Here is a 15,455-nt window from a genome sequence, read left to right as displayed (position 1 = left end):
CTAAACTGACACAACACCTGACTGACTAAACTGACACAACACCTGACTGACTAAACTGACACAACACCTGACTGACTAAACTAACACAACACCTGACTGACTAAACTGACACAACACCTGACTGACTAAACTGACACAACACCTGACTGACTAAACTGACACAACACCTGACTGACTAAACTAACACAACACCTGACTGACTAAACTGACACAACACCTGCCTGACTAAACTGACACAACACCTGACTGACTAAACTTACACAACACCTGACTGACTAAACTGACACAACACCTGACTGACTAAACTGACACAACACCTGACTAAACTTACCTGAACCTGACGGAGAGCGGGATTCTGCTAGGGCGCACCCCTTCCATCAAATCCTCGCGCCATCTCCGGTACCGCATGAGAATGTCATGCCGTTTTCTCGGGGTCGCCCGGGTGTCGGTCTTTAGAGGGATGCTAGAGCGGATGTTCCAGTTCTGGGTAGGCTTGCATGAGAGGGGCTTGACGGGGCGGATCTCCGGCAGGCTCAGGAGTACCTGGTCCCAGAGGGAGGACGCCTCTTTCTCTACAGTCTCCTTGCTGCTCCTGTGTGAGAGGTTGGATATGTGAGGGACACCTCGATACTGAGGAAGACATCTGTGGGACGTATCGATACTCAACTATGGCGCAGGTTAATGTATAACATATCTGTTGGGGGTATCGATACTTGGTTATGGGTGAGGTCAATGTATCCGTAAGATATGAGGACGTATCGATACTGAGCTATGGGTGAGGTCAATGTATGTGTAAGATTTCTGGTGACGTATCGTTCCTGTGCTATGGTATAAGGTTAAGATCTCACTGACAAACTTTCAATATATTTGACACTGTTCTATGTTTATTTACAGATGTTAATATAAACCATTATTACTTTTAAATAATTACTATTTAAATTTTGAACTAATATAACAAAGAGCGCCTGGGAAACATGATTTAACAAAGAGCGTCTGGGAAACATAATTTTACAAAAACGTCTGGGAAACATAATTTAACAAAGAGCGTCTGGGAAACATAATTTTACAAAAACGTCTGGGAAACATAATTTAACAAAGAGCGTCTGGGAAACATAATTTTACAAAAACGTCTGGGAAACATAATTTAACAAAGAGCGTCTGGGAAACATAATTTTACAAAAACGTCTGGGAAACATAATTTTACAAAAACGTCTGGGAAACATAATTTAACAAAGAACGTCTGGGAAACATAAAATAATAAAGAACTTACAGCATTGTTTCCTCTCGCTTCAAGTTGCTCCAGTTCTGGAAATATTGAAAGAATCAGTCACGGGGTTGCGAGCACAAGGTTTTGGAACTATTTGCCGTTAAACTGTATGTCACAGTCATGTATAAACAAAATGTGTACAATTATGTGTACAAGAAAATGTGTGCAATAATGTGTAAAACAAGATATGTACAACTTACTGTTAAAGTGTTGGTCCTGGAAGGAATCTGCATGTGAGGCTGAAAAATAATAAGACAGTTTGTAAAGACAGTTTGTGAAGACAGTGAAGACAGTTGGTGAAGACACTTTGTGAAGGCACTTTATGAAGACAGTTGGTGAAGACAGTTGGTGAAGACAGATGGTGAAGACAGTTGGTGAAGACAGTTTGTGAAGACAGTTTGTGAAGACAGTTGGTGAAGACAGTTGGTGAAGACAGTTTGTGAAGACAGTTTGTGAAGACAGTTGGTGAAGACAGTTTGTGAAGACAGTTGGCAAAGACAGTTAGTGAAGACAGTTGGTGAAGACAGTTTGTGAAGACAGTTTGTGAAGACAGTAAAGACAGTTTGTGAAGACGGTTGGCAAAGACAGTTGGTGAAGACACTTTGTGAAGACAGTTGGCAAAGACAGTTGGTGAAGAAACTTTGTAAAGACAGTTTGTAAAGACAGTTGGAAAAGACAGTTAGTGAAGATAGTTTGTGAAGACAGTTGATGAAGACACTTTGTGGAGACACTTTGTAACCATATGACTGCATTATACGACAATGCGTGACTATTACCAAGTCAACCTTAACCTGCCACCAAGTCAACCTGAACCTGCCACCAAGTCAACCTGCCACCAAGTCAACCTTCCACCAAGTCAACCTTCCACCAAGTCAACCTGCCACCAAGTCAACCTGCCCCACCAAGTCAACCTGCCACCAAGTCAACCTGCCCCACCAAGTCAACCTTAACCTGCCACCAAGTCAACCTTAACCTGCCACCAAGTCAACCTACCACCAAGTCAAGCTGCCACCAAGTCAACCAGCCACCAAGTCAACCTGCCACCAAGTCAAGCTGCCACCAAGTCAACCAGCCACCAAGTCAAGCTGCCCCACCAAGTCAACCAGCCACCAAGTCAACCTGCCACCAAGTCAAGCTGCCACCAAGTCAACCAGCCACCAAGTCAACCTGCCACCAAGTCAAGCTGCCACCAAGTCAACCAGCCACCAAGTCAACCTGCCACCAAGTCAAGCTGCCACCAAGTCAACCAGCCACCAAGTCAAGCTGCCCCACCAAGTCAACCAGCCACCAAGTCAACCTGCCACCAAGTCAAGCTGCCACCAAGTCAACCAGCCACCAAGTCAACCTGCCACCAAGTCAAGCTGCCACCAAGTCAACCAGCCACCAAGTCAACCAGCCACCAAGTCAACCAGCCACCAAGTCAACCAGCCACCAAGTCAAGCTGCCCCACCAAGTCAACCAGCCACCAAGTCAACCTGCCACCAAGTCAAGCTGCCACCAAGTCAACCAGCCACCAAGTCAACCTGCCACCAAGTCAAGCTGCCACCAAGTCAACCAGCCACCAAGTCAACCAGCCACCAAGTCAACCTGCCACCAAGTCAAGCTGCCACCAAGTCAACCAGCCACCAAGTCAACCAGCCACCAAGTCAACCAGCCACCAAGTCAACCAGCCACCAAGTCAACCTGCCACCAAGTCAAGCTGCCACCAAGTCAACCAGCCACCAAGTCAACCAGCCACCAAGTCAACCTGCCACCAAGTCAAGCTGCCACCAATTCAAGCTGCCACCAAGTCAACCTGCCACCAAGTCAACCAGCCACCAAGTCAACCAGCCACCAAGTCAACCAGCCACCAAGTCAACCTGCCACCAATTCAAGCTGCCACCAAGTCAACCTGCCACCAATTCAAGCTGCCACCAAGTCAACCTGCCACCAAGTCAACCAGCCACCAAGTCAACCAGCCACCAAGTCAACCAGCCACCAAGTCAACCTGCCACCAAGTCAACCTGCCCCACTACGCACCAACCAACACATAAAACAAAAGCGACTTACTTGACTAGTTAAAGTTTCTCTGGAAGCTTCTCTCTGTAAAAGACACAATAATTAACTGTCACTGTGACACCTAGCAATTTACTGTGACAGTGACACGTAGCCATTAGTCACAATGACACATAGCAATTACAGTTACACCGACACACATGACATTCAACTGTTACAATGACACATCATATAACTGGCACTGTGGCATATGCCATTTCGTTGTCTGCTTATCTAGTTGTTAATTTTAATGTGTCTACTACTGATTACATAATTATTTAAACAGGTTTTTTTAAATGATTTCAAGTTCATTTAGAAATTCTCGAGACATAATAGAAACATATCGTCATAGTAGGTCGATATAAAAATCTGTTATTCAGGAATGTCAATTGCTTACTGGGGAGGTAAAAAAAAAACGAACTAAATCGGCACTTACGGGGGGGGGGGAGGAGAGAGATATTTTTAAAAAGCAACTTAAAATTGGGGAGTGGAATATTTTTTTAAAAATGGGTAAACTTTATATGACGTCACGCTTATGTGACCATATTTACCTCCCCCTCCCATCCGTCACAAAAAAAAGCCCCCCAACCCTAAAAATGACGTCACACATCAGCTTAACCCCCCCCCCCCCTCAAATTAGCAGCTTAAACTATTTTTTAACCGTCGATTTATTTCTCAAATGTTGTCTAAGGTCAGTTAACTTAGAGTAATTGTCACAAAGTTACGGACCCCTCCCCTTCCCCTTACGAGTGTGACGTCATGTATGGACGACCCCCCCCCCCCCTAACTTACCTGGGCCGATGCTTGTACAGTAGGTAGAGCTGCAACAGAAAGTGTTGGGCCTATTGAGCTCGCTTTCCTCGGCAGCTGTAAGACATCAAATTCAGTTGAGGGCAGGGTCAAGGTTAGGGTTAGGGTCAAGGTTAGGGTTACGGTCAAGGTTGGGGGTTAGGGTCAAGGTTGGGGTTAGGGTCAAGGTTGGGGGTTAGTGTCAAGGTTGGGGGTTAGGGTCAAGGTTGGGGGTTAGGATTTTAGACCAGACGGTCCATGGGGGAGATGAAGTAGATGAAGTAGAGCTGATGTAACACTGAGCTCGGCATTTGAAGAAATAACGTACTCGTAGTTGTGCCCAACCGCCTTTACACGCACCAAATAAGCCAGGTACCAATCAGAGCTGAGTTAACTCAGATACGTCTAATTCTTAGAAAAGGGATTGTTGACATCTGGTGTGGACCAGTGTTTGGGTATTTTGTTAGTTAGCCAGAGGGGAAGTTGTTGTAAAGTGTGTATCACTTCAACAAGAGGACAATCAAGGACTAAAAGCAGTATGTGGTCTGTTCTGGACCCAGTTCAAATGGACTTGCACACAGACATCACGAGATAGAACTAGAAACGTGGACAGACCTTAGCTATCTTAAGAGACTGCTGGGAAATGACCGCCCAAAACAGAGTCCTTTATGTAAGATTGCTTGATTACCTCGCATGTATATATGCTAAATCACTTGGCATAGATATGTTTGCTAGACATAAAACAAAATACACGCATACAAATTTACAAACGAATTGTCTTACCGATTCAGCCGTAGATTTTTTTTGACTCTGAAAGTAAATACAAATAAAGTTTTTCCTTAAAGGGGGAGGTTGGATATTACGAACAAAAATTGACGCCACCTGACACCACATGACACCACATGACACTACATGACACCACTTGACACCACATGACACCGCATGACACTACCTGACACCACATGACACCACATGACACTACCTGACACCACTTGACACCACATGACACAACCTGACACTACCTGACACTACCTGACACCACATGACACCACATCAGAGGCGTAGCGAGGGGGGGGGGACGGGGGGTGCGGACCGCACCGGGTGACACCAATTAGGGGGGTGACAACAAGGCAAAAAATTGCAAAATATATAGAGAAAATATTGAGGGGGGGTGCAAATCGAAAACTTGAGGGGGGGGGGGGGTGCAAATCGAAAGTTTGAGGGGGGTGCAAATCGAAAGTTTGAGGGGGGGGGGGTGCAAATCGAAAATTTGTCCCCGGGAAGTCCCTACACCTTTCGGGGGTGACACCATTAAGTGCCGCACCGGGTGACACCCGACCTCGCTACGCCACTGCACCCAATGACACCTATTGACACCACCTGACATCACCAGACACCACTAACATATCTCACCTTGACCGTGCTGTGTTTTTCTCGACGTTTCTCTTTCGCGACCCATTTCTCTTTTTGTGATTTCTGTGGACGGCAAGCAAGAAATGTGGTTACGTCACGGCAAGCAAGAAATGTGGTTACGTCACGGCAAGTAAGAAATGTGGTTACGTCACGGCAAGCAAGAAATGTGGTTACGTCACGGCAAGCAAGAAATGTGGTTACGTCACGGCAAGCAAGAAATGTGGTTACGTCACGGCAAGTAAGAAATGTGGTTACGTCACGGCAAGCAAGAAATGTGGTTACGTCACGGCAAGTAAGAAATGTGGTTACGTCACGGCAAGTAAGAAATGTGGTTACGTCACGGCAAGCAAGAAATGTGGTTACGTCACGGCAAGTAAGAAATGTGGTTACATCTCATTCTACCTTCCAGAACAGAAACAAACTTTTATAAACTCACTAATCCTTAATTTAAACATATAAAACCTGTTAACACCTGCATTGACTGCCTCCAACTTACCGTTTTAACACCTGCACTGACTTCCTCCAACTTACCGAACTTTTTACCACCTGCATTGACTGCCTCCAACTTACCGAACTTTTTACCACCTGCAGTGACTTCCTCCAACTTACCGAACTTTTTACCACCTACATTGACTGCCTTCAACTTACCGAACTTTTTACCACCTGCATTGACTGCCTCTAACGAACTTTTTACCACCTGCATTGACTGCCTCCAACTTACCGAACTTTTTACCACCTGCATTGACTACCTCCAACTTACCGAACTTTTTACCACCTGCATTGACTGCCTCCAACTTACCGAACATTTTACCACCTGCATTGACTGCCTCCAACTTACCGAACTTTTTACCACCTGCATTGACTGCCTCCAACTTACCGAACTTTTTACCACCTGCAGTGACTGCCTCCAACTTACCGAACTTTTTACCACCTGCATTGACTGCCTCCAACTTACCGTTTTAACACCTGCATTGACTACCTCCAACTTACCGTTTTAACACCTGCATTGACTGCCTCCAACTTACCGAACTTTTTACCACCTGCATTGACTGCCTCCAACTTACCGTTTTAACACCTGCATTGACTACCTCCACCTTACCGTTTTAACACCTGCATTGACTACCTCCAACTTACCGAACTTTTTACCACCTGCATTGACTGCCTCCAACTTACCGAACTTTTTACCACCTGCAGTGACTGCCTCCAACTTACCGAACTTTTACCACCTACATTGACTGCCTCCAACTTACCGAACTTTTTACCACCTGCATTGACTGCCTCCAACTTACCGAACTTTTTACCACCTGCAGTGACTGCCTCCAACTTACCGAACTTTTTACCACCTGCATTGACTGCCTCCAACTTACCGTTTTAACACCTGCATTGACTACCTCCAACTTACCGTTTTAACACCTGCATTGACTGCCTCCAACTTACCAAACTTTTTACCACCTGCAGTGACTACCTCCAACTTACCGAACTTTTTACCACCTGCATTGACTGCCTCCAACTTACCGAACTTTTTACCACCTGCAGTGACTGCCTCCAACTTACCGAACTTTTTACCACCTGCAGTGACTGCCTCCAACTTACCGAACTTTTTACCACCTGCAGTGACTGCCTCCAACTTACCGAACTTTTTACCACCTGCATTGACTACCTCCAACTTACCGTTTTACCACCTGCATTGACTACCTCCAACTAACCGAACTTTTTACCACCTGCAGTGACTGCCTCCAACTTACCGAACTTTTTACCACCTACATTGACTGCCTCCAACTTACCGAACTTTTTACCACCTGCAGTGACTACCTCCAACTTACCGAACTTTTTACCACCTGCATTGACTACCTCCAACTTACCGAACTTTTTACCACCTGCATTGACTACCTCCAACTTACCGAACTTTTTACCACCTGCATTGACTACCTCCAACTTACCGAACTTTTTACCACCTGCATTGACTGCCTCCAACTTACAGAACTTTTTACCACCTGCAGTGACTGCCTCCAACTTACCGTTTTAACACCTGCAGTGACTGCCTCCAACTTACCGAACTTTTTAACACCTGCACTGACTGCCTCCAACTTACCGAACTTTTTACCACCTGCAGTGACTGCCTCCAACTTACAGAACTTTTTACCACCTGCATTGACTGCCTCCAACTTACCGAACTTTTTACCACCTGCAGTGACTGCCTCCAACTTACCGTTTTACCACCTGCAGTGACTGCCTCCAACTTACCGAACTTTTTACCACCTGCAGTGACTTCCTCCAACTTACCGAACTTTTTACCACCTACATTGACTGCCTCCAACTTACCGAACTTTTTACCACCTGCAGTGACTGCCTCCAACTTACCGAACTTTTTACCACCTGCATTGACTACCTCCAACTTACCGAACTTTTTACCACCTGCATTGACTACCTCCAACTTACCGAACTTTTTACCACCTACATTGACTACCTCCAACTTACCGAACTTTTTACCACCTACATTGACTACCTCCAACTTACCGAACTTTTTACCACCTGCAGTGACTTCCTCCAACTTACCGAACTTTTTACCACCTGCATTGACTGCCTCCAACTTACCGAACTTTTTACCACCTGCATTGACTGCCTCCAACTTACCATTTTAACACCTGCACTGACTGCCTCCAACTTACCGAACTTTTTACCACCTGCAGTGACTGCCTCCAACTTACCGAACTTTTTACCACCTGCATTGACTACCTCCAACTTACCGAACTTTTTACCACCTACATTGACTGCCTCCAACTTACCGAACTTTTTACCACCTGCATTGACTTCCTCCAACTTACCGAACTTTTTACCACCTGCAGTGACTGCCTCCAACTTACCGAACTTTTTACCACCTACATTGACTGCCTCCAACTTACCGTTTTAACACCTGCATTGACTGCCTCCAACTTACCGTTTTAACACCTGCATTGACTGCCTCCAACTTACCGAACTTTTTACCACCTGCATTGACTGCCTCCAACTTACCGAACTTTTTACCACCTGCATTGACTACCTCCAACTTACCGAACTTTTTACCACCTGCAGTGACTGCCTCCAACTTACCGAACTTTTTACCACCTGCATTGACTGCCTCCAACTTACCGAACTTTTTACCACCTGCATTGACTGCCTCCAACTTACCGAACTTTTTACCACCTACATTGACTACCTCCAACTTACCGTTTTAACACCTGCATTGACTGCCTCCAACTTACCGAACTTTTTACCACCTGCAGTGACTGCCTCCAACTTACCGAACTTTTTACCACCTACATTGACTGCCTTCAACTTACCGAACTTTTTACCACCTGCATTGACTACCTCCAACTTACCGAACTTTTTAACACCTGCACTGACTGCCTCCAACTTACCGAACTTTTTACCACCTGCAGTGACTACCTCCAACTTACCGAACTTTTTACCACCTGCAGTGACTACCTCCAACTTACCGAACTTTTTACCACCTGCAGTGACTGCCTCCAACTTACCGAACTTTTTACCACCTACATTGACTGCCTCCAACTTACCGAACTTTTTACCACCTGCAGTGACTGCCTTCAACTTACCGAACTTTTTACCACCTGCAGTGACTGCCTCCAACTTACCATTTTAACACCTGCATTGACTGCCTCCAACTTACCGAACTTTTTACCACCTGCATTGACTACCTCCAACTTACCGAACTTTTTACCACCTGCAGTGACTGCCTCCAACTTACCGAACTTTTTACCACCTGCATTGACTGCCTCCAACTTACCGTTTTACCACCTGCATTGACTGCCTCCAACTTACCGAACTTTTTACCACCTGCAGTGACTGCCTCCAACTTACCGAACTTTTTACCACCTGCATTGACTGCCTCCAACTTACCGTTTTACCACCTGCATTGACTGCCTCCAACTTACCGAACTTTTTACCACCTGCAGTGACTGCCTCCAACTTACCATTTTAACACCTGCATTGACTGCCTCCAACTTACCGAACTTTTTACCACCTGCATTGACTACCTCCAACTTACCGAACTTTTTACCACCTGCAGTGACTGCCTCCAACTTACCGAACTTTTTACCACCTGCATTGACTACCTCCAACTTACCGAACTTTTTACCACCTGCAGTGACTGCCTCCAACTTACCGAACTTTTTACCACCTGCATTGACTGCCTCCAACTTACCGTTTTAACACCTGCATTGACTACCTCCAACTTACCGAACTTTTTACCACCTGCAGTGACTACCTCCAACTTACCGAACTTTTTACCACCTGCATTGACTGCCTCCAACTTACCGAACTTTTTACCACCTGCAGTGACTGCCTCCAACTTACCGAACTTTTTACCACCTGCATTGACTGCCTCCAACTTACCGTTTTACCACCTGCATTGACTGCCTCCAACTTACCGAACTTTTTACCACCTGCAGTGACTGCCTCCAACTTACCATTTTAACACCTGCAGTGACTGCCTCCAACTTACCGAACTTTTTACCACCTGCATTGACTGTCTCCAACTTACCGAACTTTTTACCACCTGCAGTGACTGCCTCCAACTTACCGAACTTTTTACCACCTGCATTGACTGCCTCCAACTTACCGAACTTTTTACCACCTGCACTGACTGCCTCCAACTTACAGAACTTTTTACCACCTGCAGTGACTGCCTCCAACTTACCGAACTTTTTACCACCTACATTGACTGCCTCCAACTTACCGTTTTAACACCTGCAGTGACTGCCTCCAACTTACCGAACTTTTTACCACCTACATTGACTGCCTCCAACTTACCGAACTTTTTACCACCTACATTGACTGCCTCCAACTTACCGAACTTTTTACCACCTGCAGTGACTGCCTCCAACTTACCGAACTTTTTACCACCTGCAGTGACTGCCTCCAACTTACCGAACTTTTTACCACCTGCATTGACTACCTCCAACTTACCGAACTTTTTACCACCTGCATTGACTGCCTCCAACTTACCGTTTTAACACCTGCATTGACTACCTCCAACTTACCGTTTTAACACCTGCATTGACTGCCTCCAACTTACCAAACTTTTTACCACCTGCAGTGACTACCTCCAACTTACCGAACTTTTTACCACCTGCATTGACTGCCTCCAACTTACCGAACTTTTTACCACCTGCAGTGACTGCCTCCAACTTACCGAACTTTTTACCACCTGCAGTGACTGCCTCCAACTTACCGAACTTTTTACCACCTGCAGTGACTGCCTCCAACTTACCGAACTTTTTACCACCTGCATTGACTACCTCCAACTTACCGTTTTACCACCTGCATTGACTACCTCCAACTAACCGAACTTTTTACCACCTGCAGTGACTGCCTCCAACTTACCGAACTTTTTACCACCTACATTGACTGCCTCCAACTTACCGAACTTTTTACCACCTACATTGACTGCCTCCAACTTACCGTTTTAACACCTGCAGTGACTGCCTCCAACTTACCGAACTTTTTACCACCTGCAGTGACTGCCTCCAACTTACCGAACTTTTTACCACCTGCATTGACTACCTCCAACTTACCGAACTTTTTACCACCTGCATTGACTGCCTCCAACTTACCGAACTTTTTACCACCTACATTGACTACCTCCAACTTACCGAACTTTTTACCACCTGCATTGACTGCCTCCAACTTACCGAACTTTTTACCACCTGCATTGACTACCTCCAACTTACCGAACTTTTTACCACCTGCATTGACTGCCTCCAACTTACCGAACTTTTTACCACCTACATTGACTACCTCCAACTTACCGAACTTTTTACCACCTACATTGACTACCTCCAACTTACCGAACTTTTTACCACCTGCATTGACTGCCTCCAACTTACCGAACTTTTTACCACCTACATTGACTACCTCCAACTTACCGAACTTTTTACCACCTACATTGACTACCTCCAACTTACCGAACTTTTTACCACCTGCAGTGACTGCGTCTTGTCTGTGTCATCATCATCCACCTCCTTTTTCTTTTTCTTCTTTTTCTTCAACTTTTTAGTTTTCTCCACCTTCCTCTTCTTGATTTCAGGCGAGTTTTCTATTTTAATTTCACATTCAGAAGACTCGTCCAGGCGTGATTCGGCGTCGCCAAAGTGAAATAAATGCTACAGAAAAAATAATTGTAGCTAAACAAGTTTCTGAAGAGGAGTGTTAATTATTTGATGAGAACAATAATTAAACAAAACTTATAAGGACAAACATTTGAATTTTAAAAATGCGAATTGACACGGCTGTAGAAATAAACTTTTTGGGGTGTGTGTGTCTTTATTAGCTAACCGATATTAGAATAGACAAACACAAGCTAATATGTTGATAGATAAGACATAAAGGGGTCATCTATAAATGACGTCACGCTTTTTAAAAAGATTTTTTTCTCTCTCAGACATCGTCACAAAAAGCCACACCCACCCTACAGCTAAAATGACATTACACTTGAGGCCACACCCCCCCTCTCTCCCTCCAAAATCGCAGTTTAATTACTTATGTAAACATCGATTTCTTTCTAAAATATTGAGTGAGTTCGGTCAACATAGAGCATAATTATCAATTTCTATTAGAATTTTTTTTTAAAAAAAAGCTTTCTGAAGCGTGAAATAACGGCTAAAATTGCATTTTAACCCTTTTTTTTTTAAATTCCAAAGTAGAGTCACATATCTGAAACCCTTAAGTTCCCCCCCCCTCATCACACATCGTTAACAAATTAAACCACCTCCTCCTAGGAGTGTGACGTCAATTATGGACGGCCCTTAAATTTTAAAATAATAGGAACAGGAAAAAGCTTCAGCGGCCACCTATGGCGTATCACTAGACAGCAACCTACAGACAGGGATATTAAAGCATCCTCGTGGGGGTGGGGGGGGGCATGTCCAGAGAACAGAAGATGAAAACATCGCGAGTAAAGCGCTGGGCTGGACCACACACGGTAAGAGAAACGTAGACAGGTCTAAAATATCCTGGAGAAGAGCTGTCTAAGTAATGTCTGAAGGGATTACATGAGCTTAACCCAAGAGGGCTGCCCAAACTAAGTGCTATCGTGCAGAAGGGCTGAAGGACTTACATGAGCTTACCCCAAGAGAGCTGCCCAAACTAAGTGTTATCGTGCAGAAGAGAAGCACTGTCTCAAGCTAAACAAGGGCTGAAGGGATTACATGAGCTTAACGGGCTAAAAGACTTACAGAGCTTTATGGGCTGTAGGACTTACATGAGCTTAACGGGCTGCAGGGCTTACATGAGCTTAACGGGCTGCATGGCTTACATGAGCTTAACGGGCTGCAGGACTTACAAGAACTTAACTCAAGAGTGCGACCCAAAACAGATGTAGCTGCAGTCATTTGTTCTTTAGGATTTTATAGGACAAAGTCAGGTGTCAGGACAAAGTCAAGTACGTCAGGACACAGTCAAGTAAGTCAGGACACAGTCAAGTAAGTCAGGACACAGTCTAGTAAGTCAGGACACACTCAAGTATGTCAGGACACAGTCATGTAAGTCAGGACACAGTTAAGTAAGTCAGGACACAGTCTAGTAAGTCAGGACACACTCAAGTATGTCAGGACACAGTCAAGTAAGTCAGGATAAAGTCAAGTAAGTCAGGGCACAGTCAAGTAAGTCAGGACACAGTCTAGTAAGTCAGGACACACTCAAGTATGTCAGGACACAGTCATGTAAGTCAGGACACAGTTAAGTAAGTCAGGACACAGTCTAGTAAGTCAGGACACACTCAAGTATGTCAGGACACAGTCAAGTAAGTCAGGATAAAGTCAAGTAAGTCAGGACACAGTCAAGTAAGTCAGGACAAAGTCAAGTGTCAGGACAAAGTCAAGTATGTCAGGACACAGATCTACTCTAAAACTAAAGCCAACAGGAAAGTGTGTAGACTTAAGTAGACATCACGGTTCCTGAAAGGCTGAGATGTCATGGAACCAATAGCACAAACTCACGTCCCGTCTAAAGACGGGTGCCAGCCAACCTTGAAAGACCTAGCTGTTTCAACTCAATGCAGATGAGAGGGGGATCCCCAAAGAAAAGACGAAGCTATTTTTAGATACGTACCAAAGGCGTCTCTGCTTTTTTGTTAGATACAGTAGGGTGGTCCTCCTCGTTATTTGCTACATGGGTCGAATCATCTTTACCCTTCTCGTTGGTTAAGCTGTTAGGTAACAAGGTGTGTATATACACACTCATTTATATATATATATATATATATATATATATATATAATTCATTATAACTAGTCTCTAGTAGGTCGTGTAACCAATCAATAGTCATTATATTGTGCCAAAATCTAAGCGTGAAGATGACGTAGATCTTTATCTTTTAATCTTTATCTTTTAAAATCTAGTATTAACTGTACTAAACTTCAGTAACATCTCTAATATATACTTGTATATTCCATGAAGGTTATAAGTACGTAAAGTTGTGTATATTGGAAAAAAATAATATAAAAATAGATTCATAAAAACGAAACAAGACGTTGAGACTGTGATTATCTGCCCCATGAATACAGACAGCCCCAGTTACCTGAAACCTTCAGAGTTATCTGCCCCAGGAATACAGACAGCCAGAGTTACCTGTTGCCTTCAGGGTTATACTTGGATGCAGAATGTGATCGATGCTCCCTCCGCATCTTGTGTCGGCTGCTCTTCTTTAGTGAACGGTGTGGTGAGGATGTTGTTCGCTGTTAGAAATTAGAATGTTATAGGTGGTGAGGATGTTCTATGTTAGAAATTAGAATGTTATATGTGGTGAAGATGTTGTTCTCTGTTAGAAATTAGAATGTTATATGTGGTGAGGATGTTCTCTGTTATTAGAATGTTATAGGTGGTGAGGATGTTGTTTTCTTTTAGAAATTAGAATGTTATAGCTGGTGAACATGTTGTTCTCTGCTAGAAATTAGAATGTTATAGGTGGTGAGGGTGTTGTTGTCTGTTATAAATTAGAATGTTATAGGTGCTGAGGATGTTCTCTGTTAGAAATTAGAATGTTATAGGTGCTGAGGATGTTCTCTGTTAGAAATTAGAATGTTATAGGTGGTGAGAATGTTGTTCTCTGTTAGAAATTAGAATGTTATAGGTGGTGAGAATGTTGTTCTCTGTTAGAAATTAGAATGTTATAGGTGGTGAGGATGTTCTATGTTAGAAATTAGAATGTTATAGGTGGTGAGGATGTTGTTGTCTGCTAGAAATTAGAATGTTATAGGTGCTGAGGATGTTCTCTGTTAGAAATTAGAATGTTATAGGTGCTGAGGATGTTGTTCTCTGTTAGAAATTAGAATGTTATAGGTGGTGAGGATGTTCTATATTAGAAATTAGAATGTTATAGGTGGTAATGATGTTGTTCTCTGTTGGAAATTAGAATGTTATAGGTGTTTATGTTAAGATGATACTCTCTGCTAGAAATTAGAATGTTATTGATCAGAAAATAGTTAGTGAGGTAATATATTATTGTTTGAATAAGACATGTTTGTGAATGATCACTTTATGACTGTTTAAAATCTATTGAGTTATATTCCCAGATGTAGCAATGGTGAATGTTGATGCAATAAACACGCACGGGTCGTATTCCCAGATGGCGCAATAGTGAATGTTGATGCAATAAACACACACGGGTCGTATTCACAGATGGCGCTGAGCGTTGCTAGAATTTACCCACTTGCAGGAACGTATTGAGTTTTGAAGGTTAGTAGAAGAGGAGTTACCCATAGTTTCTTTCAGACATTTTTCTACTGGGATATTTAAACTTTACGGGGGAGGATACTGGTAATAGAATAAAATTTTATATAAATTGTACATTTTTTATATCCCCACCAGGGGCGGTGGACGTGTTCCGGTTGGTGGGGGTGGAACAGTGCTTCCCTCCAATGCAGTATTTCTTCCAGACTTTTTTCTCCGGGGGGGGG

At 43.9% G+C, this 15,455-nt stretch overlaps 1 protein-coding gene across 1 annotated transcript; it reads left to right on the top strand.

The window, feature by feature from the left end:
- The first annotated feature begins 2,028 nt into the window (after positions 1-2,028).
- LOC131952172 (fibrous sheath CABYR-binding protein-like) lies at positions 2,029-3,300 on the top strand. The gene is made up of 2 exons (XM_059314726.1): positions 2,029-2,188; positions 2,252-3,300. Exons 1-2 carry the CDS (start codon positions 2,029-2,031, stop codon positions 3,298-3,300), a joined length of 1,209 nt encoding a protein of 402 aa, XP_059170709.1.
- Positions 3,301-15,455: the final 12,155 nt, after the last annotated feature.

This window comes from Physella acuta, unplaced genomic scaffold (genome assembly GCF_028476545.2).
Source record: "Physella acuta isolate Inbredline_101_S28 unplaced genomic scaffold, ASM2847654v3 ptg000856l, whole genome shotgun sequence".
NCBI lineage: Eukaryota > Metazoa > Mollusca > Gastropoda > Physidae > Physella > Physella acuta.
Note: the sequence above shows the minus strand (reverse complement) of the source record. Positions and strands in the feature narration are given on the sequence as shown.